General features: G+C 36.6%; 1 protein-coding gene across 16 annotated transcripts in view; it reads left to right on the top strand.

The window, feature by feature from the left end:
* The window catches only part of MEF2C (myocyte enhancer factor 2C), a 149,840-nt gene that overhangs the window by 57,914 nt on the left and 72,823 nt on the right, over positions 1 to 19,103 (top strand). For all 16 annotated transcript variants that reach the window (XM_073802284.1, XM_073802287.1, XM_073802285.1 and 13 more), the window contains exon 3: positions 15,145 to 15,348. In XM_073802284.1, coding sequence (XP_073658385.1) covers positions 15,145 to 15,348 — 204 coding nt within the window. The remainder of the gene's footprint in view (positions 1 to 15,144; positions 15,349 to 19,103) is intronic.

The raw sequence follows: 19,103 nt of genomic DNA, 5'->3' as shown, positions 1-19,103 counted from the left end.
AAGTTGTATATCATTGAGAAATAAAACTGTGGTAAAGCAGAGTGGCTGACTGTTTAAATTGAATTTTGCCCTTTATTTTTCATTATGGCAGTAGCAACAGCTAAAAATCAGAAACTCCAATTGTATACATAAAATAGTTTAGGGGAGGAAAAAAAGTAACAGCTAGTTTTGTTTTTTTTTTTTAAATTTTCCAGAGTCTCCAAGTTTATGAAAACTACTTATTTCTCAATCTCTAAGCTAAACGAGGTAGATTTCTTAAGCTAGTATGTAAAAATAAATAAAATCATGAATTGTCAATTTGTCTTACGGAAATTTTCAGATAACTTAAAAGAAGCTACGTGTTCCAAGAACTACATATATATTACTCCATTTAATCTTTAGTAATTCCATTTACAGCTGAATAACTCATTTATTTATTAAATCAACAAATATCACTTGTTTGCAATGTGCCCAACATGAAGTATTCAGCAGTAAGCAAGAAGAATCTCATTCAGCTTATTGTCTGCCACAGAAGTCAGCCAACTGTTTCTGTAAAGGGCCAGATAGCAAATACTTTTGGCCTTGTGAGCCATGCAGTCTCTGTCTCAACTACTCGTCTCTGCCCTCTTAGTGAAAGCAGCAAAGGACAATGTGTATACAAATGAATGTGTCTGTGTTTGAATAAAACTTTACTGGCAAAAACAGGGGGCAGGAATGATTGGCCTGTGGGCCGTAGTTGGTGGACCCCTGGCCTGGTGGGATGAACCAGACATGAAATATGCAAATATATAACAAAAATTCTGTTCACATGTGCTATGAATTCAGCTCTCCAAATGCTATGAAGGAATAACAGGAGGTGCCTTATTTAGATTGCGGGTGAGAGAAAGGCCTCCCTGAGGAAATGCTGAAAGATGGGAGCTAAAAGATGATTCAGAGTTAGGCAGGTGACAACACTCCAGAGGGAACAGTGTTTGCGAAGCTTCTGAGAAAGTAAAGAGCTTGCTAAGGAGTCTAAGGAAAGCCTATGGAGCTTGAGCCTGGTGTGTATAACTTTAGAGAGATGAGAGAAAAGGTTTAGATGCTAGGGAGGGCCCAGATCACACAGAGCTTTGAAGTCAGATAGTTAATACTAGGAGGTGGCCAAGACATAAGCCCAAATCTTTCAGATTCAAAAACAAAACAAGCTTTTCTCAATCGCGTCACTCTGCGTTCTGTATAATATAATGGCTAAGAGCATGGTTGTGTGTCATTGCTTTCCCCAGTTACATCATACTGCATCCAGTGTAATACCATGGTGAAGAACATGGTTTTTAGAGACACACAAACCTTGTTCTGGCCCTAGTTCTGCCACCTGCTAGCTGTGTGACCCTCCAGCAAGTGACTTAACCCCTCTGAGTTTTCCCTCATCAGTAGAGGTGAGATTAAAAAATAGTACCAAAAAAAAAAAAAATAGTACCCCCTTCATTGGGTCATTGAGATGATTAGATTGGGGGATAAATGTAAGGCACCTAACATATAATAAATGCTCCATAACTTTACCTGTCAGCTATTCCTGTTAAGACTCACCATTAGCTATTATAGTTAATGTGATTTCTATCAGAACAACACGTGTGCTGTGTAGCACAGTAAAGAATGGTACCTGAAACCTTCATTTCAATAGGGTGTTACCTTAAAAGGGTATCAGGAAGATGGAAGGAAGAGTGGAACAGAGTAGAGCTGGGACACAAAGGAGCCTTTGGAAGCTAACAAGGGGCAAGAGAATCATTTCAGAGCAAGAGCCAGATGATGGCAGAGGATGGCTTGTGGACAGGAAGGAAAATCACACAGAACATTTATAGCTTGTGACGAGGATGGGGAGAAGTAGTTTCCCAATTTCTATGCTTGTGGGACTTATTTTCAAATGTATGTTACTGACCAAATTATTTTGAACTACTTATCACTATTTTTAATCACTTCTAGCTTCCAGCTTATTCTCACACTACAATTTCAATCTCTCCATCTGCATTTTTGGTTCTTACTTGTGAGTTACCTTCATCAGTTAGGCAATAATCTTACCCTCCTTCATATGGTACCAGTTGTTACTGTGCTTCTGAAACAGCCATATTTTTAAATGAGTTTTGTCCTCATATGACTCTTTTTGCAAACAGAATATACTTAGAAATCTGTTAAATCAAGAAGAAAGATATATGGAAATTAGGCATGCTTAACCTAAATCTGTTTTCTTGTGTGTTTGTATTTAAAATTTTCAGCTTTCCCACTTTGAAAGGATAGGAGAGGCAAACCCGAATTTATTTGTGTGACTTATTATAAAAAGACATTTAAATATTTGAATAACTACCAGAGAAAAATATTTGCCGAATAACACAGTTATGGCCTAATATAGTAAGTTAAAGAAAGGAGTTTATTAAATGTCTTAAGTTCTTTTCTTCTATCAGACCTGGCACACTAACAGTTTTTGCCAGCAAACAAAATATCATGTAATTATCAGTGCAGTAACTGGAGCACAAATTAAAGACAATTAGCAGCATTCTCTTGTTAATAGAAAAGGAGAATCCCCTTATGACTAAAGGGGATTAGTCATAGCTGTTAAATTTTCTAACTTTTTCCCTTTTCTTATGTCCTTATCTCAGTTTCTTTACATGACTTATAAATTATTTTAAATGGGCTCAGAAAAAAAAAAACTGGAGAAATAGTTCAGTGTAGATGCAGCCTCTGACAGTTTCTACATACTGAGGTTTTTAAACTAAATCTGATATTTTCTAAACTAAACTGAAAAATAAAGCGTTGCCTTGATTTTCTCAAATGACTCTTCTTTAAAAAGAAGCAGATTTTACTCCTTACTCTCCCCTGTTTTCCTCTATTTTACGTTCTTCTTAGAATTTTAACTAAAATTTCAATGGAATTTTTACTGTAACATTCCTTCAAGGTGGTATCTAGAATACCCTTAAATAAAAGGACTGATTACAGTTCTAAACTTGAGAGTTACAACCTAGTAACCGAATATAAAATTTGTGGAAGTTGAGATAGATTCAGTCTTTAAATGTGAGGATAATATAGAAATACAAATAAATTGCTTCAAGAAAATAAGTTTTTGATGAATTCTAAACCATGAGTTAAAGAACAGAGCCATCCAGACACACTGTTTTATTTTGTCATCTCCACAAAGAGAACGTCCAAACTTGTCACTTGCTTGTATGCATATCGAGCAAATGCACATTATTTGAGAGGAAATTATGCTTTAAATACTGTAGAATAGTTATCCATGTTAGTCAGTGGATATTTGGAACCTTGCTTTAAGTCAAGTGAATAAAAAGTTCAATCAGTGCAAAAGTGTTGGGTTTTTTAATCTCTAAATCCAAAGTAAACCTGCAAATAACTCATGATAATGATCATTATACTCCTTTTCCCTCAATATCATTTCTTTACAGCTGACTGCCTCCCCTATACTCATATTAAAATTTTTATTAAACTCATTTTATAAAATGAGTAAATAAATAAAAGCAAGGTGTATCATAGTAATACTTTAGGACACAGTAATGCATCTCAGAACTGAATTGCAGGGTATATTGATGCTGTGCATGCCTACTTAAAGGTTCTCCGTGCATATAAGTTAAATCATTCTTTTGTTAATCTTAAAATCACCAAGGGGAAAATTTTTTTTTTTAGAGAGTTTGAATTAACTGGTGAGAGACTGAAAAAGAAAGCCAGAAGGGAAAAATGACAAACTGTATTTTTGCGAGATTCCAAATCAAAGAAAGCAGTAGCCAGAGTACTCAGATGTATGTTTAACAGCTGTGACATCAAGCCATCCCTTTCTCTTCTGTTCCTATCAATTTGAAAACAATTCAGAAATGGTTTCCCCGCTCTATAGTTGAATCATAGAGATAGTGCACAGCATACTTTCTGTACATCCCATGTTGTGTGAGACTTTTTTTTTAATTGGCATATAGTTGCTTTACAATGTTGTGTTAGTTTCTGCTGCACAGGGCAGTGAATCAGCTATATGTATACATATATCCCCTCTTTTTTGGATTTTCTTCCCAATTAGGTCACCACAGAGCACTGAGTAGAGTTCCCTGTGCTATGCAGCAGGTTCTCATTAGTTATCTATTTTATGCATATTAGTGTATATATGTCAATCCCAGTCATGTGTGGGACATTTTGTACTTACACAGCTAGATCTGTTCCTTTACTGCCAAAAAGGTATTGTCTCAACTGCCATCAAACTATTCATTAGCTTTCCTTTAGTAGGAAGTCCAAGAGAGGCCAAAATGTTCACAAGGAAAAGCATAACTATCTCCTCTTGAATTCTGTCACTGGATTTAAGATAGAAGCTCCTCCTTGAACTTGAGGGCTTCAAGACTTTTTGTTGTTTCAGTTCTAATTTGTGTATTTCACATAATTTCCATTTAATTAACTGTAATTTAGAAATATTCCAATGCTTATATTTATTGTGTCTCAGTCATTTTGTGCAGCAAGTTGACACGGAATGGCACCTTCCACCTGTAAGTGCATACACACACCATTCTGTGTGCCACAAATCCCCTTTTGCTTTGCAAATGCCCGAACTTTGTATGACATTGTATTACTGAGAAACCAACACTAAAAATATTAACATTATAAATAAACCGCATAAACCAAGAGGTTTCTTCCAAGCTGTAGATTAAAGAACATGTTGCTGATTGTTTCAAAAGCCATGTACTTTGCAGTCTAGACTTCCTTTAACCTTGTAATTTATTCACTTAAAATGAGCTCCTTCTTAGTAAGAGTATTTTTAATGTTGACATCCCAACATAGTCTTACTGAACACAATTGGAACTCCTGCCCCCGCCAAGAATAATGGCTTTGTTTGGAAACAAAACGAAACAAAACAATGACAACATTGTTAGTTAAATTAAAGTAAATGAAATTCCATAGTATGGAACATGTATTTGTGTTTCTTTTGAAATATGTTGGACCATTAATAGGAATAAGAGAACCAATCTAAATGTTTGGATATTTGACTTTTAATTTTAAGTTGGAACAGTTTAGCTTAAGAAATCACTAACATTTAAGTAACATTTCAACAAATGTAACTGTTTGGAAACTACAACGGAGACCGCCTCCTGCCTTCTGTCTTGCAAGGATTGATTTGGAAGGCCCTGAGGGAGAAAATATTGGAGTTAGGAGGTAAAACTGAAGCCATTGTGGAAAGGAAGAAGTTACACTCTTCCTGTTATGACAGGAAACATAGACAAATGTGCTTCCTGAGCATTTGCTCAGCAGGGAATGAAGTAGTCTTTGACCTTTACCTTAGGTACATTTTGGCTTTGTTAAACTAGTAAACATGTTTTTGCCCCCAAAATATTAATCTGGTTTATTTGATTCTTTTCAGACTCAAATTATATATTTCATGTACATGAGGTATAGAGAAACAAGTATTTATTTTATGACTGCATCTGCAGACTGGATTTAGAATGTAAATCAGCCCCTTAACAAACCAAGCAAACCTCAACAGCGTGTATAAAAAAATTTAAAACATATTGTGTTATATATAGTCTTTTTAAAATCCAAAACATTCTTAGGCTTAAAAATGAACCACAATAAAATGTTTTAAATCCTAAATTTAATAATTATAACTCATCATCTACCTTTTCCTCATGTACATAAATATATCAGAAATCAGCTATGACAAGTTTTAAAACCCAGACTTTGAATTTGTTAAGACGCTCAAGTTTATTAATATGCGTTCAGTTATTTAACTGTAATCTAACCCATTGTTTTATTATGTTTCCTCGAAATAGTGTGCAATGCACAAGATTTAAAGTCTTATTTGGGTGTTTGGGGTGTTGACTTAGGGTGAGGGGTCGGTAGAGTCCTAAATTCCACATGCTAAGCCCCCTATTTTAATCCTTCTATCGCATTCAGAATTTTAGGAACTACTGCTTGAAACCCTTTGGAAATCCTACTGCATTGCAGTGAAATGCGGCTCAGTTTGCTGAAGGCTAACGAGGACAATAGTCCTCTTTGCAGCAGAACACACTGCTGTCTCATCCTCGCAAGTTATGCTGGAGGGTTACAAGCACATGGTAGCAGTCTGCTTAAAAGAGTCCCTCACTGCTCTTTAAAGAGCCTTTCATTTATGGTGGCAGGCCCCGTCATTGTATAAAGGAGCGCTTGTCTAGAACACAAGTCTGCAGTGGCACTACTTCCTCCCACCGAGAGTAATCATCAAGCCTAAAGCTCGCAAGCCTTTCTAATGACAGACTGAATTAAACAAAATAAAATTGAAGAGGAATACTTTAGAACAGTTGCACCATTACTTACTGTCAGGAACAAGCCAGGGGAAGAAAAAGAGCATTTAAGAGGGCATTTCCCTTTTTTTCAATTAAAGATTGTCGTTGCAGACTCTTGACTCCATCCCTAACCCTTTAAACACATAGGAAGACCTAGCGACTCTGGATTAGAGAGCGCATTGTATCCGTGAACTGCCCATCTTGTCCCTCATTAGTCACTCCTTTTCCTTAACTAGGAGGAAACTGGGAGATTCTTTAGGCTGTGGGTGAGGAGGGCTGGATCTAAACTATTTCCATAGGATCACAGTTGTATTCCTCGTGACTCTATTTGGACGAAAAAAACCCTGATAAAACCTCAAAACTTTGAAAATACAGTTAGCTAGGTATATTAGTCCCAAACGCATTCTAAAATTATGAAACTAATACTACTTTACGATTTAAAGAAACGAGTAAAAAGTTTCCCCACTCACTGAGCAGACTCACTGGTAAGTTCAATAAGATCAGGCTGAAAGAATTCTGATTGGTGGGATGAAGTATTGGAGACCCATAGGTAAAAGTATCCTTGCTTCCCTTAGTAATGCATCTGAAGTCATTTAGAGTTAGGCCTCAGTTATTCTCAGAGATGTGAATAGCTGCTGTTTCCAAAGGTCTTTTTCTTTCATTTATTCTTTCCTGTAAGGTGCAAGGACTCCTACCGTTAAAATATGGTAGGAAAGTTCTCCTGAGGTGACTTTATGAATGGAGCCAGGATTGGGAGGGTGAACAGAGGCCTGCGTGTGGTGTGGAGACTCATGATTAAATGCCCTTTCTGTTACACAGTAGTCTAACTAATTTCTGTGCCCTGTAGGAAATGATACAGGACTTGTCCTCTGTTTTAGAACTTGTTATTTACATTGACTGTGTGTAAATCAGAGACCCACCTTTTTTTATTCTGGCTGTAAACAGGCTTGTATTTGCTACCAACCAAAATGCCCCTCATTCTGTGAAATTTAAGTAAACATCCATAAATATAGAACTAGTGTGTGCCCACTAGTGCATGCATGTGGTTCTCACTGGCTTTAGTGGGAATGTCTGGAGGTCTGAGGGCAGAGGTAGCTGCAGAGTCCACACAAAAGGAGCTTTGGTTTATTGTCAGAACCTAGAAACCAACTTCTTCTCAATTTTAGTATTATTAGTATTATTTTTTTTATTTTAACCTAGAAAGCTGTCCTTATACTAATGAATAAGTTGTACACTACCCTGCTGTGCTCATCAGAATTGCTGACAGTTCTTAGTGTACCTGTACAGTGCTTGATGAGTGGTTGGAGGGGTCCATGCTGTACTGACCTTCAGCCCCTGAAATGCACAGTTGTCTAAAAGAGGGAAGGAACACTGACTAATGGAAAGAAAGATGGATTTTGTGTGAAGAGGGTTCTATTCCTAGTTCATCAGCGACTAGTTTTGTGAGTGTGGATAAGGCAGTTCATGCCTTTGTTTACAGTATCATCTGAGAAATGGGGATGATAAACGGTGCCCAATAATAAGTTAAAAGAGATGCTGTCAAATGGAGCAAGATAGCTTAGAAAGTCTTTGAAAACTTCTTAGAAAAAAGTCACCAAATAAAGTCAACACTCTTATCTAAAAACAATTATAAAAAACACGATATGCTCCAATTTCACCAACAAACCCACACACAAAATTTGACGCAATCCAGTTTTTCTCCCATTCATTTTTACTAAATGTACATTTTTACTATAAGTTAATGTGACAAAAAAGAAAAATAACTATGTGAAATTTTCCTCTCTCAGTGGCAAACTTCTTATTAACATAATTTGAGCGTGCATGGAAATTCATTTTTAGCCATTCAGTTTTGATTGCCAAAAAAAATGAGTAATTATTCCATCCATCTATCCATTCATTCATTCAACGAATATTTAGCCAAGTATTGTTCTGGGACTTCAGGTTACAAGAGCAGACAGGAGATGTTCCGGGCTTTCAAGGGAAGCTTGAGGTTTAGTTGAGAGAGCAATCTTTTACAGTACGTAACAAGAAGTGACTGAGCCTGGTGCATCATAAAAAAAATACTACCTACCTTGTATAGTGTTTCACAGTCAACAAGTCACTTACACTTGTGTGTTCCTTAGTTTAACTCTCATCATAACTCTGTAAGATACCTGTCATTACCTCCACTTTACAGGTGAGGAAACTGGGGTACGGGTAAGTTAAACAATTTACCCGAGCCCAAGGACACACGGCTCATACATGGCAGAGCTTAGACTTGATTTTCAATTCCCATGTTTTTGCTTCCACAGTACAGAGCCCCAGTGATGATGCATATATATTGCCTCTTTTAAAATATTTTAATGTGAATTTGCTATTTTATCAATCTGGACAGTTGTTTTTCTGTGCATTTTCAGCACTATACCTAATTTAATATTGTCTACTCCAATTCTTTACAGTCTTTTATATCTCTTCTAACTACAAAAAGAACGTGATCCAGTTTTATTTCTTGGAATATTAAAATTAGACTGACTATGGTAACATATTGATGAGATTGAGTAACCAAAACCTAAGACATTCTACAGAATGAAATTGCAGAAATAGATTCTTGTTATAAACTGTATTCCATTCACTGTAATCTTCCCCTTTACCCAAAGGTCTGTGCTACGTAGGCATAGAATCTGAACATCTAAATCTGGAATAAATCTTTTAAAGGTGTCTAGTCCAGCTTCCTGTTGAATTCAGGAACGCCCTCTAGACCTTCCTTGATATGCAGCCCTACGTGAACATGTTCAGGAATGAACTGCTTCTTACTTCATGAGACTAGATCCACTCTTGGACAGTTCTCATCACTAGGTTTCCCCCTGTTTTGAACCTCTTTATGATTTTCAGCAATGCTTTCTAACTCTGCTCTATAGAACAAAACAGAATAACTCATCTGCCTCTTCACATGGCCACGAAGTCTGCAGATCTTGGAAAGTGTTTGGCATTTCTCTTTTAACTCTGTTTTTCTGGGTTAAACATTCCAGATTCCCTCAATGATTTCTCCTGCAAAATTATTCTCAGACCCTACATCGACCTGTTTGCCATCCTATAGATGCTCTAATTTTGTCGGTGTCACCCAGTGTCTTCTTAAAATTCTCAGAGCTGAACATAGTACCAAAGATTAGTTAGTGCTGACTAACTAAGAGATCATTAGGATAATTAGTTCTCACTGTCGAACACTATAACTTTAGATCCTTTTCCCAAAAACAGCTATCATGTTAGTTTTCCTCCAACCTGAGATTATGTAATTCTGTTTTTTTTTTTAATACGAATGAAGACTTTAGTATTACCTCTGTTTCTTTTCGTTTGTGACCCAGCTTTCTGTAGAGTGAGCTATGTATGTATAAAGACTCTACAATCTACTGGGTTATCACCCAGATTTGTGTAGTGTGTGGATCTGATAAGCATGCAGGCTACATCTTCATCTACACCACTAATAAAAATGATGCCTGGGACAGGAAAGTTACTCTTGAACTCTGTGGCCCTTTGCAAGAGACTGTCCTTAAACTTAACACCAATTAATTAATTCATATTTAAATCATCTACATTACTACTAGCTGATCTCAAATATATAATATTGTGATGAGGATTTCATCAAATACGTCGCCAAATACATGTTCTTTAAAAATCTGATCTCATCAGAGAGTTCAGTAAATTTTTGCTCAATGAATGCAGTCATCTGAATTCTTAGATCCTCCCCCCTTTACCTCTGTATCCTGTGATTGTAAAATTCAGTTTTTACCTTCACACTTTTCTGTCCTTCATGATGAGTCATCAGGGCAAGGAATAAAGACCACTTTCCTCTGAACTTTTTGAATTATTTTTTTCTTTCTTCAAGAAAAGTAAAACAATAACTTGTCAAAAAGACAAGTTTAAAAATTATCTACTTTTAGCAGAAAATTTTATTGAGACATTCGGTTTAAAATAGAGTATTTCCATTCCGTAATCCATTCGTTCATTGAGTATCCATTGGTCAGTCTTTGTGAGGCCAGAGGTGGGGTTTTCAGGGAGCTCAAAAAGCCAGCAGGAGAGGCAGACTCAAACAACCAATCAACTCTGTAATATTAGAATAAGTCTCATAATAAAGGTTTGTAAAAAGCTCTAGAGGATAACAACGAGGGAGGAATGAGTGTTATCTGAATGTGACAATGAAAGCTTCATAGAAGAAGTTGACATTTAAAGGAAGCCTTACAGCACCATGGGAGCCTGCCAGCGGCCAGATGGAAAGGGGGAGGGACGTAATGCCATGATCAGCTTTCTCTGAGTACAAGATAAGAAATAACCAATATGGTAGGTTTCATTTCATATTCCTCTTGATTGGGTTAACATCTACTGTTATTTTTCTTGCTCAGTCTAGAAGAAGGATTGGTCAGAAAACAAAAACTGAATTCACCCAACTCTGGATAAAAATACAGTTCAGATCATTACACATGACTGGAAATATAACATTATTAGCCAAGGAATACATTTTGATTCAAATGAAGGAAATTCCTTTGGAGCTTTAAGGAATTAAATGACTGTTTTTCCTCTAGCCATGAGGATGAGACATGAACAAGGGAGATATATATTTACATGTAGTAGAAGCCCGAACACCCAGCACCAATGTCTGATGTGGAGAACGCTCAGTCAGTATTGGTCGGCACAATGTTTGGCATGTAGAAAATGCTCAATAAAAATTGCTTGAATTACTTTCATGTTTCTGTAAATAGATTTTCCTTATTTCTTTATAAGGAATATAAATGGAGCTTTATTTAATGAATGTTCCTTTTCTCAATTTCAAATTCTAATTTCAATTACTGATTCATACCTAATAAGTTCTAGAGTAATTGTCAGCATGAGATGTGTGATTGTGATGCCTGCCCTTGTGCTAGGATTTAAAACTCGAGGTATATAGAACTTAATACTGAATGTCTTAATAAAACATCATCATTACATTTGAGGCTGTTTCAAGAGGTAAAGAAAAAAAACATAAAATGCTCAATGTTTACAGAGTAATCTTGCTTTCCATACATATATTACATATGAAGTCTCTTTAATTTTGAAAACTAAATGTAAATTATAGTGCCCACTTAAATAATATTGGTTTTATTGCCTTCTTGGTGCACCTTGATTGATGTAAACACTGGAAAAGAGCATCTCTTTGCCTAACTGCTGTAAAAACAGTTTTCCATCTCACCTAAGGTTCAAAATATGTTATTGAAATAGAAATGGACTTGTCCCCATTACAAACAATTGTCAAGTTATGGAAAATGTAATCATTACAATGCATTATTATATTTAAGTATAAAAGCTCTGAATTGCAATCTTTGTCATTGAGTGGCATATTTTAAACGAAGGGTAATATCCCAGTTCTCTTAAGAAAGCTTAATGCTGAAAAACAATTTTATCTAACTGTGAACAATGAGAAAAAGCATTATAAAATACATTTTGAGTATGCTATGAAGAATATGAACATAATACAGAATTAAACTTAGTGCAATTAAGAGTAGGTCTTGAAGATATTTTCTTAAATGCTTTAATATAGTCATTGTCATTTCGGTTTGCAGTTTTAATGAAAAGAAGCCATATGCACTGACTTTCTGACAGGTATTATTAAATAAGTATGCATTATCCAGCAGCCTATTTGGTTACACAAAAGTTGAGGAGTACCTAAAAGTAACAAGTAGTGGCTTTAATGATATTTCTGTGCTGAAATGTACTTTGAGGGTGAGTGTTGTAACGTGCTAAATTCTGAGGTTTGAGTACAACAGAAACCATACTGTATCGAGACATTCCACCTACAGTTTGTGGTCATGAGAGTCTGATTAAAAGTGGTTTTAGATATATGAAAGTATTTTGGGTCAGTGCCTTCCTTCTGCATTGAACGTACTCTGTAGCCTACTTCACTAAACAAAATACCAATGTGCAAGTATATTTGCATGACTAAATTGCATCTAAGAGAATTCTTAAAAGACATTTTGTATAAATCTGTATAATTAATGGTGATACTTTTTATCCATTCCAAAAAGATAGCCTTTATTTAGCTCATTCCTAATACCAATCATGACTCATCTGAATGAACCAGAATAAAAAAAGTTTCTAAAGTAGTATGATACTCAGATATGAAAATAAAACACTGGCTATGTTTTATAAGAACAGGTTAGTAAGACAGTCAATAAACATAAAACAGAAGGTGAGACACTGGAAATAAAACACTAGCTATATTTTATTAGAAGCACTTTAGTAAGACAATCAATAAACATAAAACAGAAGGTGAGACATTGGCAATCATTACAAAGAAAAATTATCCCAGTTGCAACGTAAATAACATATCTGAGTAGATATTGACTAGCCGATGTGGGCGGGTAAATACCTAAATGCTGTATTTTCCAAAGAATGATCAGTGGGAATTCCATAGTTCAGCTTTATCTTTCTATCAGGAAGACTGTAGTAAGATCCTCAAATAGCCTTGATCAGGACTCTTTGAGCCACTAAGACAGGTGTATTTTGTAAGTTCTTTTCCTGTAAGTCAACTAAGAAAGGGATGGGAACTAAGATTTATTGAGCTTCTACTTTAAACACAAAGCTTGATACTGTACATATGTTATTTTATGTAATCCTTGCAGCAACCCCACAAGTACGTGTTATCTCCGTTTTATAGATGAAAAATCAGACTCGGAGAAAAATCAAATTTGAAGAAGTTAAGTGAATTTCTCATGACTAATAACTAGCAGATCAGCATTCAAATCTAGGGCCCCCTGAATCCAGACCCCATGTTCTTCCCTTTCTATCATGCTGCCTTCAGTGCAGATGTGATTAAAGAATATAATCATTATTAAAGCGTAGATTTATCTTTTTAAAATTCTGTTTATGAGTTGCTAAATAAAAATTCGGTGGGGAAAGCTATCACAGTTTTATATAACATACATCACTTTGCTATTTCTAAAAATAGTTTTCCCTATTTCGTTTTTTATACTACAGATTTTTAATGTGTGCCCATATGTCTGCTGTTCTAGGCACTGGAGATACAGCAGTGGGCAAAATAAAAATGGTACATGCCCTTGTGGAACGTGCACCGTAGTGGAGGAGACAGACATTAAACAAATGATCACACACAAAATTATACAAGTTATAAAATATGATAAGTACTATAAGAAAAAATAAAGGGGTGATGGGTAAAACAATAAGTATTAACAGAAGTGTGGGGAAATGAGGAGACCAGGAAGTCAGCTTTTCTGTCTGCTAGTGCACACTTCCTGTCAACACATTTATTTAGGCGTGTGGGATAGGGGACATTCCAAGTCCACTCAGCGGTCTCTAGTTTGGGTGACTGAGTTTATGGTGAGATGGGGGACCCAGGAAGGGGAGCAGATTCGAGGGTGAAGGTGAGTTTGGGCTTTGGGGGTTTGAGATTCCTAGGACTTTTAGATAGACACATGAGTGGAAGACATCCATGGGGTGGCTGGAGACAAAGAGAAAGAAAAGGAGCAGGACTCTAGATTTAGGAGTTACACCCGAGTAGGTAGTAGATAAAACTGAGCTGACCTCTGCAAGATGGGTTGGATTTGAAGTTGAGGAAAAAAATTCAGTTATTATTTTCAAAGGTGACTATTTAAAAGTCAGTCAGCATTTCCCAGGGTAGATGCCTCAAAAACCTGGTTCAGAAGAATGATAGTAAGTGCCCCTCAAAATAAATAAATAAGCAAAGAAATCAACGTTCTGTCAGCAGTAAGTTTGGGAAGCAGGTTAAGGTTTAAAAAGTTCCTCAGCCTTTAATATACCGCTGTGCCTCATTTCCCAAACACATTGGACCATTGAACTTTCTGTCTTAAGGAGTATTTTGTAGAAATAATATTCTACAAAAGACCTGCTGGGAAACACTGGACCATGAAGTATAAAGGCTTATACTTAAGAATGTTCATGGTTTTTGGTGGGGAGACTGGAGTTTAATCAAGAGAAGACTGAAACTGCGGATAGTAAAATGCATATTTGCACTGGCAGGTAGAAGTATTTGAAGCCAGAGAGGGGAGCTGTTGTAGCCGGCCCATCAGGAAATGGCAGTGACAAGAGTAAGGTTTTGAAGATTAGGATGAATCGAGGAGGGAATGGTTTCAGACAGGGAGATCATCTAGGACAGGAAGCTGATAAAGACATGAATGATAGAGATGCCTGGGAAATAGACAAGAAAGTGTGAACCTGAGAAACATTTTGAGGGGAGGAATTGTCGGACTTGGTAATAGATTAGAGTAAAAGAAGAGAAAGGCAAAGATGGCAATACAGTTTCTGGCTTGGGAGAGGAAGAAAGATACACAGAAGAATGAAACCAAAGCCCTAACAGAGTTATGGCTAAAGCACTTCCCAACTCCCTGCTGGATTTCTAGAAAACAGAATACAAGTCTGTCTGAAAGTACAGTCAGATCCCTTCAGCGTTTTCAGTTCAATGGCATGAGACTAAACAGTTTTGAGAAATTTTGAACGTAGATCTAAACTACTGTGTTCATAATGTCATGTCCAGTCTTCACGTGGCCCAAAAATAAGCTCTGAATTTATAATTAAGCAATATGCTAACCCTGCTGAAATGGACTCTTTTAAATCTTGAATTGCTCAAAGAAACATGAACAGTTCTCTGGTCACCTTCATTGAAATGCCCTACATTAAATCTGGCATTTACAGTTTCACATTCAGCAGCAAGCTAGAAATCACACATTTTCGAATTCTAAGCAGAAATTAGTTTTAGATTTATTTGCTTTCTTTCCAAATGTGTTAGTGCCCGAGGGCTCTGACAACAACACACGTTGTTTTACAAAGGAAAAAAGTACTGTTTTATTTTTAAAGGCTTGCTTTTTTTTTCCTCTTTAAAAAAACGTGTCTGCTTTCTTTTTTCCAGGTGACATTTACAAAGAGGAAATTTGGGTTGATGAAGAAGGCGTACGAGCTGAGCGTGCTGTGTGACTGTGAGATCGCGCTGATCATCTTCAACAGTACCAACAAGCTGTTCCAGTACGCCAGCACGGACATGGACAAGGTGCTGCTCAAGTACACCGAGTACAACGAGCCGCACGAGAGCCGGACGAACTCAGACATCGTGGAGGTGAGCGCGCATGCGTGCCTGGAGAACCGCAAACAGGCAGAGCCACGGTGTTCAGACCTCCCCCCTCCCTTCCCCCCCACACAAGCACATCTTCCTTTACCTAAGATGTTCATATTCCCACAGGTGTACCCAGGTTTATCGCCCCAACTATTACTCCAACCTCTCTCTTTCTCAAAATGCAAGTTAGAGCGGTATGATAATAGGGACTACATGAATCTGGTCCTTGCTAGAAATCAGGCGCCTGTATCAGATTATTAACCTCATCCTTCAAGAGTCGTCATTGACGACCGCAGTGTCAGGCCGCCAGAACGGGGAAGTGTGGCCAGGGGATGGCTCGCCCACATTTTAGATGACTTCTCATGATTTCTTTTAAGTATATGCTAGTTTCCCAGCAAAGAAAAAAAATATTTAAAAATGAGCTCACCCCAACTTTTCATTTGTTTTTCATTTTATGTCTCTTCTTTCTAATTCATTCTTCCTAATGTATTCATGCTGAAGGAGTAAAGACAATTATTCTCCTAGAAATCTTTTCCCCCAAATTATATCATTTAATATAGCACTGTTAATATACATGGGATCAGAAATCTGATGGAAATGAATTTCTAAATGTTACTTGGTATTTTATCAAAGATTTAAAACATTGTTCCACTGTGCCAAAAATAAATAAGCATGGCGTTGAAACTCAAAAATATTTTTGATTTGTTAGCATAAGTAACATTGCTGTACGATTTTAAATGCTTCTCACGTGTATCCTATTTAAATGTTATTGCCTTATAGTACCCTTTGTAAGCAATGAATACTAAACCAAAAAGGAAGAGGTGTAATGAGGTATATGTCCCCGTTATACAGATATAATGCCCCCCATCTGTCTGTTTTCCTCACCTATCTATCTCCTTGTGGTTTCCTAGATTGTGACCGCTTTCCCAGAATTAAGAGAAAATAAATGCTTCGAAAGTGTGTATTCAGCATCAATCTGCCAGAATACAAGTTATTCTTGCCATTGCTTAAATTGTTTAAACTGGTGTAAGAAAAATCTAGTTCTGATCAAACTAATCCGCCTCTCACATCCATCTTCTCTTTACCTGTTATAATTGTCTAAGATTAATTCTCGTTTCTTTGCTTTTATTTGGAAGTTTTTTAAAGTATCGAGCTGATCAGTTAAATTTTTTTTAGCTTTTGCCTAGTAAGGCCAAGCAGATAATTTCAGAGAAACAAAAGCAGATGATGAGTAGACCTAATGTGGTGTGTATTTAAAATACTTTCAGATTCGCATTACTACACATTGAGTTTTTCATTGACTGATAATTTTAATTGTGGGCTTGCCTTGATCTTGAAATTTAAGATCATTTATAAAACTTACCTAGTATGTATTTCAGATAGTATTTTATTCATGTGCACGTATAAGTGTGAAAGTACATAGACATAAATATTAACAGACAGTTGTCAGTTGTCAAACCTCATGAGTGCTTTTGTGTGCATGCTTGTGTACGTTCACGCACATTTAACATAAGTTCTGAACGGAAAACAACTCTATACTCAAAACTCCGCCTCATTACCAAAATCATTACAACAACCATTGCAGGGTAACAGAAAAATCTGAATTGGAATTTGTCATCAGATTTGAACTGCTCCAGTTCTTAATATGATGGGAAGTGCAGTAGAACCATATTAAACTAGTCGAAAATGTGTTGACTTTTAAAATTTGTTTTCTAAGGAGTTTAAAAATCTATAAAATTGTATTGTGAGGGCTTTGCTCAGGAATATACTATGTGGTTTAAAGGAGATTTAAAACTTCACATACTCTAGAGATTTTCATATTCTTGGACAGATGGGTATCTGAGGTAGACTTCTTCAAGGTCATGAGAAGAACATTGGGTTGAAAGTCAAAGGGCTTGCACTTTAACCCTTGCCTTGCACAGTCTTACTGGGTGACAAATGAGCTACTTCTCCCGGGGCGGGGAGCAGTTTTCTCATCTCAAAAATGAAGGCAGTGAATTTGAAAGTCTGTACAATGTAATTCTTTAAAAAGCAAAAAGAGAGTAAAGTAGCAACGCCACTATTATCCTGCACTTAACATCAGTAGATGAAAGTTGTGAATCTCTCAAAACGACATTCTGAGGCTCCTAGACCAAAACTAGAGATGGTTTGATTCTTTGGATGAAAATAACATATAAGTCTAACACGCTGTGGGACTGCCCTGCTCAACTACATGAATTACACAGTCTTCACCCATTCGGCTTTCCCACACTTTAGTAATAACTGAGATGATGGAGAAAGAAGTAAAGTGGGACCCCTAAGCTTGACAAAGTTTATACCATAAAAATACATAGAGTACTCTCCAAAGTGCATTTCACTAAAATCAGTATGCTTGAGATACTTGGTGGAGAAGAGGGGATCTGGGTAGGAAGCTGCGTTTTTAGCGAGTTTCCCAAGTAATTCTTATACACACTAAGTTTGAAAACCTCTAGGAGACTAAGACATAATTGTGTTGGAGGCTAAGAACTTGTGATACATCAGCGACTTGAGAAATCCATTCTTAGAATGGATCTAACACAAAGTTGAAAGTTAGGGTAGTTTGCTGCTCCTGGGTAAAATTTTAAATCCTATTTATTTTAATTTAATGTAATACAGTTAACTGAGTAAGTTTAATGAGGAGCATAATATGTTTCATGAAGGGTCATTAGTTGTATATTTCCCATTTGGACCATTACCCTCTCCCTTAGCCTTCTGAAAACAGTTTACTCACAAGAAAAAAAGATTGGCACAGAGAGAGAAATAATATGATTCCCAGCATTCAGACTGAAATACAAATTTCTGGGCCATACCAGAGTAGTGTTACAAGGTCATAGGAAATTGTGCAGCATGTGGGTGTTGAAAAAGATTCCTTCTTTTAGCAAAAAAGCTCTTTGTAATTATCATATCTTTGCTTGATAATTAGCACTACTGTTACAATGGCACAAAGACTTACAAAGACTTAATAGACAAACTGGGATCTTTTTTTATTATTATTACATTATAATGCAGCTTGAATATCTATTTAGCTACAATATATAAATATGCCAGATTTTGTAAATGTGTTAAATTTTTAATCCATTGGTTAGAAAAAAACAAAAAACAGTTATTGTATTAAAAGCACTTCCTTTGAAGAAAGTCCATTTTATTTAACTCTGTGACAAGTATACTAGATACTTATCCAAAATGCTAGCTTGTGAGGCTGTGGAAATTCAGTAGAGGCTCTGATGGTATGAAGGAACTGCCCCCTTCATCTCTTGCACCTGTCTAGCTCCACTCCTGGTTCTCTTAGCTGCCTTCCTGCTCTCACAGTTGATGCTGAGCTCTATTCGGGAAGGCGATGTGGGGTTGAGCCCTTCAGGATGACCTGAAGATCGCAGATCCCACGGAACATGCCGTAAGCCCGTAAGGCCATTCCTTCACTCAGCGATGATTTAGCAGGCACCAGCTTATGCTCAGCACTGGTCATGGAATTCTGAACCAGGAGACAGGCATTTGTGTTAAGGATATAAAAAATATATAAAAATCAGCTTGGAAACGATTGGAGGGCAAAGGAGCAATAATCTCTTTAATGTAGTACAAGCTACTGAAAGGAAGGCTTAGGCTAAACAATTTAATAAAACTTTCAAACAGGTCGTTGATCACCAGATCATTCCAGGTGACCCTTGGAGTGACAGAAGTCCCAGACAGGTCACCTCCATATCCAGCACATGTTTTCTAACTGCAAAACCCATATGGGAGCA

The sequence above is a fragment of the Tursiops truncatus genome, chromosome 3 (genome assembly GCF_011762595.2).
Source record: "Tursiops truncatus isolate mTurTru1 chromosome 3, mTurTru1.mat.Y, whole genome shotgun sequence".
In the NCBI taxonomy this organism is placed as follows: domain Eukaryota; kingdom Metazoa; phylum Chordata; class Mammalia; order Artiodactyla; family Delphinidae; genus Tursiops; species Tursiops truncatus.
Note: the sequence above shows the minus strand (reverse complement) of the source record. Positions and strands in the feature narration are given on the sequence as shown.